Raw genomic sequence first — 17476 nt, forward strand, 5'->3', positions numbered from 1 at the left:
CCAATAATAAAATTACAATAATTATCTTTCCTATTTAATAGAGAAATTAACATAAGTCAATTAAACGTGTGCTTACCGCCTAAGAATTGCATAATAATATTTTATTTTGTTAAATTATAATTTTTTTTAAGAAAAAAAAAAGAATTTAATTTTTAATAAAGATAAAAAATTTAATTTTAAGGAATTAGATTCTAATATTTTTTTAAAATTATTGGGACTAATTTTACCATTTAATTTATTTATAATCTCCTGCTTCTCTGTGCTGTCACAAAGTTCTTTAGATTTTTATGTTGCTATACTGAAGAATATCCGTGTGATGTCCCACATTGGTTCGGGAGGAGAACAAAACACCTTTTACAAGGTTATGGAAATCTTCCAGTAGCAGACGCGTTTTAAAGCCTTGAGAGGAAGCCTGGAAAACTCAAAGAGGACAATATCTGCTAACGGTGGATCTGGATTGTTACAACCCGTCTTATATTAAGCCTGAAATACACACCTAATTTAAATAAACACAAAATAATTAAAAATGGTATGGATGAGACGGTTCATCTTTTGTCTACCCTTTGTACTATTGTTAGCTTATTCATGCATCAGTATACAAAAGATCTCGTCACTAACATTGTGATTTAGTGGTGTATACAGTTTAGTTTGATTGGAAAAATCATTTAGACTAACTCGAAATTTCGTGTTGGTTGGGTTGGTGACTCGAGCAACCCAAATTGAATTCATAATCCAACCCAAACTGATTGTCGGGTTTTTTTAATTATTTAAAAAAAATTTCATTTATCAATAATACATGTTACATCAATAAATAAAATTTCTTCAAAATCAAATATCAAACATTTACAAGTCAACATATCACTACCAACCATTACAAATTTTTAGATATTCTCGGTTATAACCTAATTTTCGAGTTGGTCGAGTTGACTCGATAAGAAAAAGTCAACCCTTGAATCAAAATTTTCAATTTTCCAAAAATTTAGCCGAACCAAAATAATTTTTTTTAACCCAACTTTTTATGATTTGGGTTGAGTCGTCCAAGTTGGTCGGATTATTAAGTCATATGAACACCACCGTCACCCTGATGTACCGACAACGACCGTTATTCATATAGATTCTTATTGAGGGACCCACAATCAAAATCTATTTGTTCTAATACAAATCATTTCAGTTAAGCATAAAAAAAAGGGCCTATTTTATTCATTATTCTTAATTTAAAAAATTAGAGAGAAAATTAAAAAAAAAAAAAAAAAAAAAAAAATATATATATATATATATATATATATATATAGATATATATATATATATATATATATATATAAATTATCTATTTATGATGAAACCACACGTGCCGTCGCACGTGAATGTAGCCGGCAAATTGGATTGGATTCAGCCAACCCGACCCGACCCGACTCGAACAGCGGTAAGATTTTTACCAAATCTGTCCCTATATATTTTCTCTCTCTCTCTCCTCTTTTTTTTTTTTTTTTTTTCTTTTTTTATTTACTTAAAATAAAAATAAAAATAAAAATTGTGGAATTTTCAGAATCTCCGTTGTCTTTTGCATTCCTAATTTCCTATCCATTTCGGTCGCAGATCGTCGTTCTAGGGTTTCGTTCTTGTATTAATTTTGAATCTCTGTGTGGATTTTGTTTCGCCATTGATTTCAGTTTTTCACTATTGGTGAAGGGGAAACGAGAGGAAGAATTTGATGGTGCAGTTGATGAAATCTGGGAATCGCTCTCTGGAGCCGGATATGGCGTCGCTTTGGGACAAGGTGCCGGTTAAGCTGGAGATCGAGGACTCTCTTGAAGAGGAGCATGGTCCTCTCTCCAAGCGATCGAAAACGGCGACGTCGTTTTCACCGGTATGTGGAATCGGTTTTTTCTTCTGCTTGATTACGAATAAATGGTGTGGGGGAGATTTTGTTTTCTTGGAACTATTTTGAGAAGATGAATGTTATGTATTTGAACCACGAAGTTGAACGTTTAACCTGATTGTTTTTCTTCGTCCATTTTTTTAAAAATGGGGATTGATCTTCTGTATCCCTTTTTGGTATCCTAGTTGTGTGATTTATGAGAATGTTCTTCTCATTCTCTGTGGTGATGTTTATTGTTGAAGCATTGCGGTGAATTTTTTTGTTTTTAATTTGTGATTTTCTCATCGCTTGATATGATTTTGGTTTTTGGTTTTTGGTTTTTTTTTTTTTTGTTTTTTTTTTGTTTTCTGTTTTTGCATGATCTTGTCAAACGAGAAACAACAGAGTGATGGCACCGATGATTTTCCTGTGCCGCCTGCTCAATACAATCCTCTTGATGAGCCTAGCCCTCTTGGTTTGCGGTTGAGGAAGAGCCCTTCACTGTTGGATCTAATTCAAATGAAGCTTTCTCAATCAACTCCTGCTTCAACTGATGTGGCGGAATGTGAAAGCTTTAACTCTTCAATGAAAACGGAAAATAATTGCACTTCCATTCAGAGCTCTACTGACAAGCTGAAAGCTTCAAACTTTCCTGCATCGCTTCTACAAATTGGTGGTTGGGAGGTACAACCTATCTCCCCTGTGTCTCTAATAATTAAACCTGTGGATATCAAGTAATTTAGGTCTTGTTTATTGACAGTATAAATCAAGATATGAAGGCGATTTGGTGGCGAAATGTTACTTTGCTAAGCATAAGCTTGTATGGGAAATTCTTGAAGGTGGGTTGAAGAGTAAAATAGAAGTTCAGTGGTCTGATATTATGGCCTTAAAGGCACACTGCCCCGATAATGGACCTGGTACTCTGAATGTGGTGGTATGCACCTCTTATTTTTTCATTAATGCCTGCCTTGCGCGCTTTCTCTTAGCTTAATGCTCGAGAGTGTATTTATGTGGAGGACTTCTTGCTTTTATCCAATGACTGCCTATTTTCATTTTTTGATTGTCTTATCTGTAGTTGGCTCGACAGCCTCTTTTCTTCCGGGAGACGAACCCTCAACCAAGAAAACACACATTATGGCAGGCAACTGCTGACTTTACTGATGGCCAGGCTACTATGCACAGGTAACGCTTGTGATTTTACCATCTTTGAAGCATGTCAAATTTTATGCTCAAAGCTTTTCATTTTGTGCTCTCCTCGTAAATTTAGTTCCCCATCAAAATCAATGATGGAAAGTTCTCTATATTGACAATTATGGATGTTCTTCATGTCTTTTGTACTTAATTTTTAGATTCAAGAGTGGGAAATTTGAATATGTTGTCGTTTCATTGTCATTTCCTTCAATTGGTTTTGAGTGCTGACTCACCTATTGGGTGCATAAAACACGTCTTTCTTTGACCATGGAATATTCTTTTTTGCTGGCAACTTTCCATCTTTTGAGAAGAAAGGAAATGTAGATCCACTGAAGAATATGTGGACCTGAGAGACAACTTACTAGATGACATGGTTTTTATGAAGATTCTCTCTATCATTCTCCATTTTCCCCTTGTTCTTTTTAGCTTGGATGAGAAAATTAATATCTTCCTTGCTCAAAGCTGAACATATAAGATGCATACGCATGCCTGAATATATCACTTGCATGGATAAAAAGTATTCAATAAAAATGATTTATTTTCCTCATGTAAGGACAAGTCTACGTGTCTCGGACTCTGGACTTCGGTTATAATCATAATGGAAATCTAACTTTGTTATTGTTAGGCAACATTTTCTGCAATGTCCTCAAGGGTTGTTGAACAAACACTTCGAAAAGCTAATCCAGTGCGATATGCGTCTTAACTTTTTAAGCCGGCAACCAGAGATAGTTTTGGATTCACCATATTTTGATCGAAGGGTTTCTGTTTTTGAGGATCCAGAACACCAAGCAGAAACTAGCAAAGGATCAACTGTATCCGTTCTGACAGACGGTGCCTCACCATCTCCTCAGCAATCATCCTTGAAGATAGAACAACAAGACTCTACTTGTACGACAGTGGAACATCACTCTCATGAAGCCCCATCACCTTCCTCAGGTGACTTTTTATGGATCTGCTTTTTGTTATATGTGTTTTAGTGAATACGTTTTACATACTTTTTTTTTTATGCATTTATTACTAATTGATTATTTTATTAAGATATTATTGAATAAGTTAAAAGTAATATAGAATTGGGCCCTACAGAGAGAATCTCTTTGACTTCAACATTGAAGATATTTTAACTAGTGGTTATAACTTCTGATAAATGGAAAAAAGAGCGATGATGAACGAAGGGTGGCCCAGCAATCTATTCACCTCATCACAATATCATCTCTGCTTGACAAAAGATACCTTATATAGATTGTTGACTTAAATTGATTTGCTTTCAAAAGGAATTCGTTCAAGAAAGATTAGTTTAGAGAAGAATTTAGTATGCTTTTTCCACGCCATATTTCTGCTAATGAATCATGTGTATTGTCTTGGTTTATTCATGTTATTTAATTGGAGACAAAAGTGAAGTAAATCTTTTAGTTCATAAATTCTTGGTGTGGCACATCATGATTTGAATGAATGGTCAATATTCCTGGTCATCGATATCTTTTGTAATTTGTTTCTGGAATCTTGGAGTTATTTTCTAGGGTTCTATCAGGAATTAGCGAACGTTTGCTTGTAATAAAATATCTGTGCTGTTCCTTTGTTGCTAATCAAAGACAGAATATTTTGCAGCCGAAGCAAGTGCAAATTTTGAAGTTGGTAGTTCTAGAAGCACGAGAAATTGGGAACAAATGAAAGTTCCTGGGCTCCACCCGTCCATGTCGATGAGCGATCTCGTGAATCATATTGGACACTGCATTACAGAGCAGATGACAGCGGCAAATCCATCATTTTCTGATCAAGGAACAGATTGCCAGGACATACTAGAGGATATTGCACAGTATTTACTGACAGACAACCAATCTACAACTTCTGATGAGAAATCTCTCATGAAAAGGGTCAATTCTCTCTGTTGTCTCTTGCAGAAAGACCCAACCAATACCACAACTCAGAATTCACAGTTCGATGAAGAAAGTCGTGGCGAAGTACCTGATGACAAGAAGAGCGACACAGCTGATAACATATCGAAAAACGATGTCAAAGCTTTTGCAGAGGACGTAAAAGATAACGCTGGCAGTAAGCAGGCAATCGGTATGTCTAGGAAGGATTCATTCAGTGAGCTGCTGTTGCATCTTCCTCGAATTGCATCTATTCCAAAGTTTTTGTTCAACATCTCTGAGGAAGACGATGAAAATTAAGTAGTCTGGCTGAAATGTTTCTGTATATTGTTTCAGAAATCGGCAACAGAGGACGGTATTGAAAGCGTTCGACAAATTCCTCATAGGATTCTGAAATATATATATATTGATGAAGAATCCTGCATGTGTTATTCATGTATTTAGGCATTTGATGTATGTCTACAGCTGTTTTAATTCTTTCCTCTGTAATGTTATGAGACAGTCCCCACCTTACATAAGTTGTAAATTGAATATCCTTTGGTTAATCAATTCTATTTTAGAGCTTATACAACTTCAAACCAGATGTCTTATTTTATTGTTATTAATTGATTTTTATTTTTAATTCCTTTTGTTTTATTATTTATTTTTAAGAAAACCAAGCTAATTTTTTTTTTTATATATATTATTATCTAGAGTTCTGGAAGTTGAAAAGTTTACAAGAAAATAATTGTAAATTTCAAGAGCAAAAATCAATGGTTAATGTATAGGGCCAAATTTATTCTCTTTTGATCCAAACTTTTGACCAATTTAGATCCAAATGCTTTATTTTCTTTTAAATCCTAAACTTAGAGCTTCGTACTTGGAAAAAAAAAAAAAAAGAAAACACGAACTCGAGTTTCACTTGGTGGGCCGGGAATGCCCGACTTATCAATTTATCCGGTAAACTACTGGGGGCTCATGTAGCCCATGCCGGATTAATCGTATTCTGGGCCTGAGCAATGAACCTATTCGAAGTGGCTCATTTCGTACTTGAGAAGTTCATGTATGAACAAGGATTAATTTTACTTCCCCACCTAGCTACTCTAGGCGTAGGTCTTGGTGGGGAAGTTATAGACACCTTTCCGTACTTTGTGTCTGGAGTACTTCACTTCCTCCGCAGTATTGGGTTTTGGCGGTATGTATCATGCACTTCTGAGACCCGAGACCCTTGAAATCGAGCATTTTGAAGATTTAGTGTAGACCAAGTTCCACATTTCAAAACTATATAATAAATGATATCGAAACACAAAACAATACTAATTTCACCTAAATTTTATATTTTAGACGTAAGAAAACTTTTAGACCAAGTTCCACATTTCAAAACTATACCTAGTAAGAAAACTTTTAGACCAAGTTCCACATTTCAAAACTATACCTAATAAATTGATATCGAAACACAAAACAATACTAATTTTACCTAAATTTTACATTTGAGACGTAAGAGAACTTTCGTATTTTGTTTTAGCTCGAGACATAAACACCTCAGATCCACTAAAAATAATTAGCTAAATCTAAAATTCTGAACCCACCCATTTTTCAAGAACACTCAATCTAAGAATCTTTGCCTTTAAATAGGAAAGAGTCAATCTAAGAATCTTTGCCTTTAAATAGGAAAGAGTCAGAAAAAATTCGTGGAAAGAGTTCAAAAAAATAACATAAGCAATAAGCAATAAGGTAAAAATAAATTTATACTCGTACCCTAAATTTTATAGGAAGAGTTGTAACAACAACAAAACCAAAAAAAAAAAAATACTAAACTAGTAATTGAATCCAATCCATAAGCATGAGATATGATTCAATTTTTTGAACTAATAAAGTTCAGAAGTTCTTATATATATATATTAATATATATATATATATATATATATATATATATATATATGTGGAAGTCAAGTAGAGTCAAATTAAAGACTAGGGGTGGCAATAATATTCACAGTTTTCCACACTGGACGGTCAAATATTTACAGAGAGAGAGATGGGTATAAAGTGAGGGGGTTAAAAAGCTCATCCACCATCATTTGTACAAAATGAAAAAAAAAAAAAAAGAGTTCACCTCCCAACAATTGTTCTTCAATGTTATTGATATCTACATTTGGGATCTTCCATCATGTCAGTCGCTTGTTTGCAGGGAGATCAGGAAGCTGTTGAATGAATAGCAGTATCCGGTAACATCGCTACGGTTACTATAAAATATTCACATCCGACGGGAAGACTGTACGGGTTCAAAGATAAACCTGAATTCAAGGTCAACCTATCAGTCCCCGAGTCGGAGATCGCACAATCAGTTTGATCCACCCTACCGTGATCACGCCGAGGAGGAGGAGGCGATGGTTTCACGATCTGGCGTTCAATGTGGACAACCTGCCCAACAATGTAGTTAGGCCGGGTAAGGAGATTGTCTGCAAATAAAGCCACAGATTCAGCAGACAGGTAGTAGTTGGCGCAGTTCCGATTGATTGCCTCGTAATGTCCAGCTGCATTCCGAACAAACGCAGCAATCTCGTGGACTTTCATGCGACCAAACGAAATCTTTTCCTTGTTTGCCTGTTTCAAAGCTCAAATCGAGGTTACATAAAACCCGACAATCATGAACCAAGGACATATTCGAACAGTGTAGGTAGGTGGATCATACAAACAATTCTAGAAACCTATAAACTTTTCTAGGAGTATTTAGGGAGCTAATATCGGAGGTTTACCTGCTTCTCAAGTTGATGCTTTGAGTACAAAGTTTTAACAAGCTCTTTCTTTTCTTCTAGTTCTTTGACAAGTTGTTCGTTCGCAGCTTCAAGCTTCGGGTATTTTTCAAGCAGTTCTTCACGTTCTTTGACCAAAATTCCAACCCTCTCTGCTATAGCCCAGATGCATTGGCGGAATTCATTGGTGCCATCGTTTTCATTGTCGCTAACAGAACTAAAAGAATTACAGGTTAGTTTTCATTAATGAAATCAATAACTGATAAAACATTGCATAAAATGGATACTTGCACAAGAAAATCTCTAGAATCCAGAATTAAAGCTGGATGGAAAATAGAAAAAAGTTACATTTACAAGTCCAGCCATCTCTCTATAGTTCTTTTCCTAGATCATAGAAGAACTAATCTCGTAACTAAGAGGATTCTTAAGGAATTTATATGAGGAGAACGGTTTATAAGGGTGTGGAAACCTCTCCCTAGCAGACACGTTTTAAAACCTTGAGGGGAAGCCCGAAAGGAAAAGCATAAAGAAAGACAATATCTACTGGTGGTGGACTTGGACGGTTACAAATGGTATCAGAGCCAGATACCAAGCGGTGTGCCAGCGAGGAACGCTGGCCCCCAAGGGGGGGATTGTGAGATCCCACATCGGTTAGGGAGGAGAACGAAACATTCTTTATAAGGGTGTGGAAACCTCTCCCTAGCAGACACGTTTTAAAACCTTGAGGGAAGCCCGAAAGGGAAAACCTAAAGAGAACAATATCTGCTAGCGGTGGACTTGGGCATGCGGTGGACTTGGGCATGCGGTGGACTTGGGCATGCGGTGGACTTGGGCATGTAATACATTATATAAATAACTGACAATATGGCTAGAAGTCATTCAAACATCAGGAAACTACCTTCAAAGTTCCGTATGATAGTTTATCCATTTAATAGCAAAAGTAAAATTAATAGTGCCCATAAAGGACGAAGAAAGCAAATATGTTTGATCAGATTCATCATCCAAGAACCTAAACTATAGTACTAGTGCATTTAAACATATAAGAAATATATAAAGAAAAAAACTGAAACAGCAGAAATTCATTCATTGGCAGATAACAACAGAACACAAGACAAGAAACAAGGTTGCATTTGATCCTCTCTTTTTAATGTGGGTAAAGGGGAATGGTTTGGAAATCAGCAACTGTGCAAAAAATGCAAGTAACTTACTTGGCTAAAGATTGTGCTAAAGTGCGTAAGGAATGAGCAAAAGCAGCCACTCCACTTGGAGCAAAAACATAAGTTTTTAGTCTTTCAACATGGCCCCGCATTTTCACAGCTGATGCACGAAGTGCATTATACTCTGAAGCCCTACGGGAAGCTGCACAAAGATGAGTTTGAGCCTCCTCCCTCGCTTCATGCAGACAATTCTCCAAGTGGGCACAATTCATCTGCAAGGATGGATAAAGAATAATTTACGACGACATAAGAACCCGAAAGGAAAATCTGCATTTGACCGGAAAAAGAGTCGTTGACCATGACAATGAAAACTAAGATAGGAAAAAATTAAAAATAAATAAATAAACCACTTTTTCAACAGGTAAATATGATTTAATTTTCTTTTTAACAACAAACTTTTGATTGATAGATGAAAGGAATATCAAAGTTCAAGGATACAAACTCTCATAGGGAGTGAGAAAGAAAAAAAAAAAGAAACGATAACAGTACAACCAACCAAAGAGAGCAAAACAAGCACTCCAAACCAAAGAAACAACCAAACAAAACTAAGGTACCAACCACTGATTCCTGAAGAAAACAAACAATAGAAAAAACAGAACCAAGAAAAAACAGAACATTTGAAGATAAGTATCACAGGCACAGCTATCACACTCGTTTGGTCATTTAAAGGGAGAGAAATCAAATAGCATTGGAAGATAAATTGGAATCATTTGAACTCTTTTGCAACAATGTACAGTACAATACACTTAAAAGGACTTTCAAAGTACTCTATCATCATCAACGAAAAGCCTAGAGGAAAAATCTTCCCATTGAGATCTTTGCCAAGGTGATCCACGCTCACCTCTCCTTTTCATTATTGTCATGGATTGTTTGAGCAGAGAATATTATCTCTTAGGGACGACAAAGGGTTTCAAAGTAGGTAAAGGGCCTCTTGGTTTATCTATCATGCATCTAATACGAGGATGATACAGTTTTATTTTCCTCCCAAAATGATCTGCATCTCGGTAATCTGTTTCATACCATCAGACCTTTTGAGGAAGAATCTGGGCTTAATATACACTGCCATAAATTAGATTTTAGGGGTAAATCTTGATCCTTGCTGTCTTCATCAATTATGGTCCATTTGGATAGGATAAAACTCTCTTTTGAATATATCTTGTTCTCTGTGATATTCCCCTAGGGAAGGGAACAATGAAGATAAATTGAGTCAACTCGTCAACTGGGAGGAATTGGCTCCTTGCCACAGGAAAGGGGAGGAATAAGTGGGTTCAAACCTAAGACAGAAGAAACTGGTATTTGGAACAGAACAATTAAACTTGTGAGAAGGATGGTTACCAGAGGAAATATGATAGCTGTCGTAGCTTGGAGTAGCATTGTGAAACTTTGATGCAGGTGATGTTGTATTGAAATGCTAGTTGGGCGGTTGGTTGTAATCTAGTCATTAAGGCTATTTATTTGGAGTAGCGTTAGTTATTTGAAACATGCCATTATAGGATCTGAGTAAGCGAATTGTACGGTTAGGCTATCACTATATAAATACTAATTATCGTTTGTACTTTTGGATTACTTGATGAATAAGATTAACTCATGTTTTGGTTTACACCAAATTTATATTCCTTATTTCGGGATCGCCTGCCATAAACGTTATGAAGAAGGAGTCACAGGCACAGTTCCAGAAAATAAAGCACACGGACAAAAGGTAATCATGAAGTTCACTTAATTCCTCATTTTCCTGTCGGAGGAGAAAACTAGTCAGCTGGACACTTTCACTGCGAAAAAGGAAAGTTAAAAGGGTATCCTCCAGACACAACCATGCTACTGCTAAAAAACTTCACTGGACACATTTATAAAAGAAATAGAATAGTTACAACCAAACGTCGGTCAAATGCCTAATTTTTCCCTAGAAGTTCTCTTGTTTATTTTCAATTAGGGAGCATTGACAAGCTTTTCCAAGCGTTGAACCGAAAGCTATAGGGTTAATTCCCATTGGTAAGCCACCACAAACAACTGGACCATTGCTTCCCTTCCCCAATCTGGTTCGAGAAAACCCATGAAATATCCAACGTTTCTAATAGCTGTTTCTAGCAGCTACTTAAAAAAATGCAATTTAGGAAGAGATAGTTCCAATTTCGAAGATATTTCATCAAGAACCATCACTAGTTCATGAAGAACACATCCTTGTAAGCCACCCAAAACTTTTAGTCAGTCTTACTATGAAAGATTTAGTGCCAAATCAAATGAGCTCTCTCAAAATCTCAAACTGGAATTGAACTGATCTAATAATTTGCGGATCTTAAGAGAGGCACTAGCAAGGGTCTTTTCTCGAGTGCCATGCCAGGTAAGAGTGGAGATGATACAGGAACTTATAAGGAAACCGCTTAACTGAAATTATCCCACCTTGACAACAACTAATGCACATTTTGGCACCTTCCCTCAGCTAGCAATAGTAATTAAACAGAACTATCTAGCATCTATCCACACTCCAAGGAAAGAGAGTGGAGTAAAACAAATATCCATTATCGTCAAAAGTTATACTTGGACTGAAAAGATGACTTCTAACAATTTCCCCAAGGAGCTAGATCTTGGTCACAAAACATTGACAACCAGTATAATACTGCTAATTTAATATGCTTAAAAAATCCTTAGTATAAATTAGTACGGTGTCGAACAAATCTGGTTCAAACCTCAACGTTATTATTTATCTAACCTCCATCATGTCCATTTATGTTCACAAGGCTCAATCATAACAAGACAAGAAGGCTGAAGGAACCATGCATATAAAAAGAAAGGAAATGGTTGGATGGATAAAGGTGAGAAATGTACGAGAGAAAGCTATAAGACAATGAAAAGGTAAAAAACATAGAACGCAAGCTTGTCAACGCATCGGTCGTTAGTTAAACTTAGATGAAGGGATAGAAGAAGGAACAATAAAATTAGTACCTGAGATTCATCGAGCAGCTTCCTACTAGCTTCCAACTCTATCTTCAGTGAGGCAACCTCCTCCATAGCATCTTTAAGTTTTGTCTCAGTTTCATTCAACAGATTAGTTTTGTCCGCAAGTGCATCTTGTAACTCCAGCAGAAGGCCATTCTGAAGATTAGATTCCAAATTGGGATCTTCTACTGTTTCACACGGTAAAACATTCAGAGACCGAGGCATGCTCTCAGCAGTGGAACTGTTCGTCAGAGATATTCCCATCTGTCCTACTTTATCTCTCACATATTTATCATTGTCTTGAAATTCTTCACGATTTGGCTCCATCATTGAGGAATCCAAATGAGGGTTCTGATCACCACGGGAATCCATCATATTTTCATCAACTGCTTCTCGAGCTCTACCAGGCTGTCCAGCAAAAAGCCCCAGCTTTACATCCAGTGAATTAGAGATGCAAGAAACCTCATCCATTGGCTCTGTAGTAGAAATACAAGGTGCAGGGGATTCTAGACAGCCAATAACTCGTGGCTTGCAATCACCACTCTTTTCAGCCAAAACTGAAAAATCAGACACATCATTATTTGAGAGATTTTGCCCCCGCAAATACTGATCTGACAGCCTTTGTTCCAATTCTTTAATGCGTCTTTCATATGATTCACACTGCATCTGCTTAGTTTTAAGCATTAATTGAAGTTGTTTTCCATATTCATCTTTAAGACGCAAGGCTTCAGCTGTTTTCTCAGCAGAATTCTTTAAGATACTGTCTAGTTTGCTGTCGTCATTTAAATCACATTCAGGAGAGAATGAACAGATAAAGGCTAAAGCAGAAGCAAGATCAGCTTTCAATTTTGCATTTTCAACTTCCATCTTGCTGGTTCCAGAAATCTCTACTAACTCAGAACCTTCGGCAAGCTCCCCAGAGACATAACTCTCAAAGGTGCCCTTCGAAATTTCTTCAGCCTCAACAGAACTCAAAGCTCCAACTGACTTCGTAAAGGAATCCTTAGGGCCTCCTTGCTTCTCGCTTTTCGAAGGGAATCCTAACAAGTACTCAGGAGCATAATGGTCAAGGTCCGAAATATCAACATTAATTAAACGGTCATCATAAGGAGTTATATGAACATCACACGGGTTAGGCATATCATTTAATCCCATGGATTCTATTACATCTCTTGGAAAGTATCCACTATGCTCTGTCAGAAACATTTCACGTCTTCTAACCTCATCCTCCCTCTTTCTTGCAAGCCTTTCAGCCATTTGACCAGCCATACCCATGTAAAGCTTCATGCAGGCTTTCCTTCTCACAACTTCAGAAAGACAAGCTCTATAGGCTGGACCGATCCCTCGCACCAACTTTAAGTCCATAAATAGGTCCTCCTGACGCCCCATTGCCTCTTTAAAAACAGGAAACTGTAGTTTGACATCCTTGATGATGTAAGAGTTATAAGCAATCTTTTGCATGTAATGGTGCAAGAAGTTGTTCATTTGAATCTTTTTATCCTTACAGACATCAAGCAGTTTGGAAACTGCACGATCACAAGCTTGCATTCTTGGCAGATGATTCTTGTCATGAACATCATACATAGGACCTAGGGCCGAAACCGCATCATGAGGGCGAAGTGAGGAAGATAACTGACAAGATAGGCAATCATCCACCAGTTTCTTAACAGTATCAACATCTTTGCTGCGTAATTATGCACAAATAAAATTTTAGAGTCATTGTAAATACACTTCGAGAATTAATAACTACTATAATAGACATGTAAACATGCTTGAGTTATGGCATCAGTAAACAGAAGCTAACCTCAAGGATTGCATTATACTCTTCTGTTCATTGATATACCGCTGATGCTCCTTAATATTCAGTTCCAAATTCTTGATAGAGAAAGAAGCCCTGCTGGAAAATAAATCTTCAACTTTTCGCTTAACCTCGTTAAACATTGCCTTGAATTGAAAAACTTTGTTCTCAAACTGGCTGTGCGAACTGCTGCAATTTTCTGCTGACTTCCGCAAACTATCCTCCTTAACAAAATCCAATAAGCACTTGCGGTTCGCTGTTTGTAAGGTAGGATGAAGCTTAACAGACCGCAATTTCTCAATGTCTCTACCCAAATTAACCAACAGATCAGTATGAACCCGATGCTGCTGCGAATAACGCCTCATGAAATCTGTGTAGTTCTGATTAATCATTTTGAAGTATTGATCCAAATTACCCTTTGCAACCTCTAAAGCTCTCTCTTGAACCTTCTGCTCTCTTAAAAGCCTCTCACAGTAATCAAACTTCATCACCGTACTACTATATATTGTATGAGCCTTGTGGTAATGGTAACGAAACTCCCTCTCATAAGAAGGCAAAGCCTTCAAAGCAGGGTCCGAGGCATCATCTAAAGGATGGGAATCTTGTGAAGTTGAAGGTGATGGTGGTTCTGCAATATCAAGGATATCAATCTGCTCCGGTGGAGGTGGCGGTGCATTGCTTTGAAGCCTGGATCGATCAAACAAGAAAACTTCCCGATCATCTGCTGGAAGCTTGTAAACGGAAAGGGGTCGCTGAGATTCCAGTCTAACATCCAATGAGAGAATAAACTGATCATTGCAGTTAATCCCCGTGACCGATTCAATCAAGCGCATCACATCCTCAACCAGCATACCCTCATAACAATCAAGCTGAAAGGAGTGTCCATTTTCAGAAACATGAACCAGCAATTTGCCGCTGTTTGCACCAGCATCTGTCACGCTTGAGCTCATCTTATCCACAATGAAGAATCTCAACCACAGGTTCCCACGGCCAAATTAAACCCTTCTTTCACACAAAAGAGGTATCAAACCCAAACGTGAAGAACCTATCCGTCGTCAATGGCCGAGGCACGGCAAGGAAAGTCAAATCGGCCGTTCTTCCTTCCAGATTACGTTCCGCCCTTTCTGCTACACTTCAGAAGTTCATCATTTAAACCTTAACCCTCAACTTAGATCCGAAATCTCAAATCACTACTTCACTGCTAAAGTAGCTTGATCTAAAATCCCTAAAAAACTAATATCATTTACGAAGTTTATCGACCTTCAATACTACTCGATTCTAAACCTAACCACAACCTTCAATCGATGACCCCAATCCCCAGCAACAAACCAAGAAGAACTAGCAAAATCGGCTCGATTCGAAAGTCCCACCCGGTCCCAGTAAGACCCTACTAATCGCCGACCTAGCCAAAACAAAATCCAACCCGAAAACCAGAAATTTCGCCGAAGATATCTTGATATCCGTCCACTTCACAAACTTCCTCAGATGAACACGAAAACAGGAACGAATCAAAACCAAAAGCCTAAACTCTAGGGTTGACGAAAATGACCAACAACAGAAGAAGATAAAGATAATCCGAAGCGATAACGTAGAAAGAAGTAAGTACAAGAATTTTGATTCTCAGCACAAGAAAACTTCTACGAAACCTTGTAGCAATATCATACTTGTGATAAATTACACAAATGTGTAGATAAAATCAACGTTTTTGTGTGTGTGTGTGTGTGTGTGTGTTCGATAATCATCAACGAATTTGCTTATGGTTCTCTCTCTTTCGCTGTCGCTTTGAATTTTAAAAAAGCATGAAGGAAGCTTCCATGGCGGCCACCACCGTCTAACAGAACAGCTTCTTCTTCGTCTTCTTGTTCTTCTCTCTCTCTGTCTATCTTCAAAGTCTCGCCGTACGAAACTTGAATGAAGCAAAATAAGGAAAGCAGGATGGCCTTGCTGTCGCAAACACTCTTAATTATTACATAAATTAAATGCGATAATTTTAATAATTTTATTTTAATAAGATACAGAATAACTAAATAAAGTAATCCATAAATTACAAATTACCCATTTTGTCCCATTTATTAATAAATAAATAAATAAATAACCTCTTTGTGAGACGAACCCAACTCTCCACAATAATGTGATAGGCTCCACTTTGAGCGCATAAGCTCTCAGGGCTTTGCAACCCACACGACTCTCTACAATGATATGATATTGTCCACTTCGAGCATAAGAGCTCAGGGCTTTGCTTTGGGTTTCCCCACGACTCTCCACAATGATATGATATTGTCCACTTTGAGTATAAGCTCTCCTGACTTTGCTTTGAGTTTCTCCACGACTCTTTACAATGATATGATATTGTACACTTTGAGTATAAGCTCTCGTTACTTTGTTTTGGGTTTACCAAAAGGCCCAGTAACAATGAAGAAAATATTTTTTTATTATAAATAAATGACCATTCCCTACATTAGCGTACATGGAATTTCCTATCATGTAACGCTTCGTCACCCATTTCAACTAAATTTGAGAATTTTTTTCTCTATTTTTATTTTTAATTTTATTTTATTTCTAAATATAAAAGGATTATAAAATATAAATAATATATATCTATATATATAAATATATAAATAAAAGGTAGGTTCAAAATATAAATAATATATATCTATATATATAAATATATAAATAAAAGGTAGGTTCAAATAATTTAAATTTTAATATTATAACACACTTATAAACCATCTATTTATAATAGAAAGAGGATAAGGTAAGAAAACTCCTCGGTTCTCTGTTCCTCACCCTATTTGTGATGAATCTTTTCGAGATCAACCCAAATTAAATAAACATTTCTAGAACGTTTTTGATGTAGAAATCCTTTGGAATGTTCGATGAAAAACCAGATGTGGTGATGGCATAGCAGTAATTAAGGTTTTTGTTTATAATATATCTAGAAGAACAGTCTAATGTTAGATGATGGAAGTCCCACATCGGCTAATTTAGGGAATGATCATGGGTTTATAAGTGAGGAATACATCCAACATTTTAATATATTTTCTACTTTAAATATAGTTTTGAAACACTTATATAGTTTTGAAACGCTTATAGACTTGACTTATATATGACGATATGTGTCTAGTGTCCCTACATGTGTCATTTATGATTTATATTATATGATGATGTTATATGATCATGTGACGATGTTATATGATAGTGTGATGGTGTTATATGATGATATGAGATGATGACATGATGATAATAATGCATGATAACATGATGATTTTAGATGCATGATGATCATATGACTTAATATGATGTTATTTCATATTAAGATAATGTGTGAATGATGTATAAAGTTGTGTCATAAGAATGATTTAAAGGAAAAAAAACTATAGGGACCTCATGCGTATTGGGTGTTTATATACATCGGGTTACTTCTCTATTTATGATTATAAGTACAGATGCGTACAATATGATGATGATCATCATCATGTCTAGGATGATACACAAGGGTTTGCTGACCTCCGGACGTCGCTACAGACAACTGGCTCGACTAGATGGGTCTAGGGGTGTAAACTGCCTGGGGATCCACGATCGCATATGTGGGTCGTGTGTAGGGAAGTACTGTACATCCAATTTTGTCCGGACTGGAGGGGCCCATACAAACTTAAAAGTTAAGTGTATTTTACTTGAAGTGATTTTATGTTGGGCGACTTCATAAAAAATACATGTGAGTGAAGACAAACTATGTTGAAAAGACCCGTGTTGGTCTACGGGAATTGGCACACTTGTGTCGAATACAGATAAGAATCCTGGACACGGGACATTACGCAGTAATGAAATAAATAAAAATTTTATAAACCACATGATAAAAAATTATCCTATCGTCG

The 17476-nt window shown here is 36.6% G+C and overlaps 2 protein-coding genes across 2 annotated transcripts; one reads left to right on the top strand and one right to left on the bottom strand.

Moving 5' to 3' along the window:
• The first annotated feature begins 1526 nt into the window (after positions 1-1526).
• On the top strand, positions 1527-5498 carry LOC111798683 (uncharacterized). The gene is made up of 6 exons (XM_023681985.2): positions 1527-1867; positions 2264-2542; positions 2619-2792; positions 2934-3040; positions 3675-3985; positions 4655-5498. The coding sequence occupies exons 1-6, from the start codon at positions 1712-1714 to the stop codon at positions 5218-5220; spliced, it is 1593 nt and encodes a 530-aa protein (XP_023537753.2). The 5' UTR covers positions 1527-1711; the 3' UTR covers positions 5221-5498.
• Positions 5499-6935: 1437 nt separating this feature from the next.
• On the bottom strand, positions 6936-15535 carry LOC111798441 (autophagy-like protein). Its single transcript, XM_023681587.2, has 5 exons — positions 13608-15535; positions 11810-13487; positions 8861-9081; positions 7656-7869; positions 6936-7503 (listed from the first exon to the last, which is right to left on the bottom strand). Exons 1-5 carry the CDS (start codon positions 14549-14551, stop codon positions 7093-7095), a joined length of 3468 nt encoding a protein of 1155 aa, XP_023537355.2. The 5' UTR covers positions 14552-15535; the 3' UTR covers positions 6936-7092.
• Between the last annotated feature and the right edge of the window lie 1941 nt (positions 15536-17476).

This window comes from Cucurbita pepo, chromosome 7 (genome assembly GCF_057944985.1).
Source record: "Cucurbita pepo subsp. pepo isolate OVF chromosome 7, ASM5794498v1, whole genome shotgun sequence".
Lineage (NCBI taxonomy): Eukaryota > Viridiplantae > Streptophyta > Magnoliopsida > Cucurbitales > Cucurbitaceae > Cucurbita > Cucurbita pepo.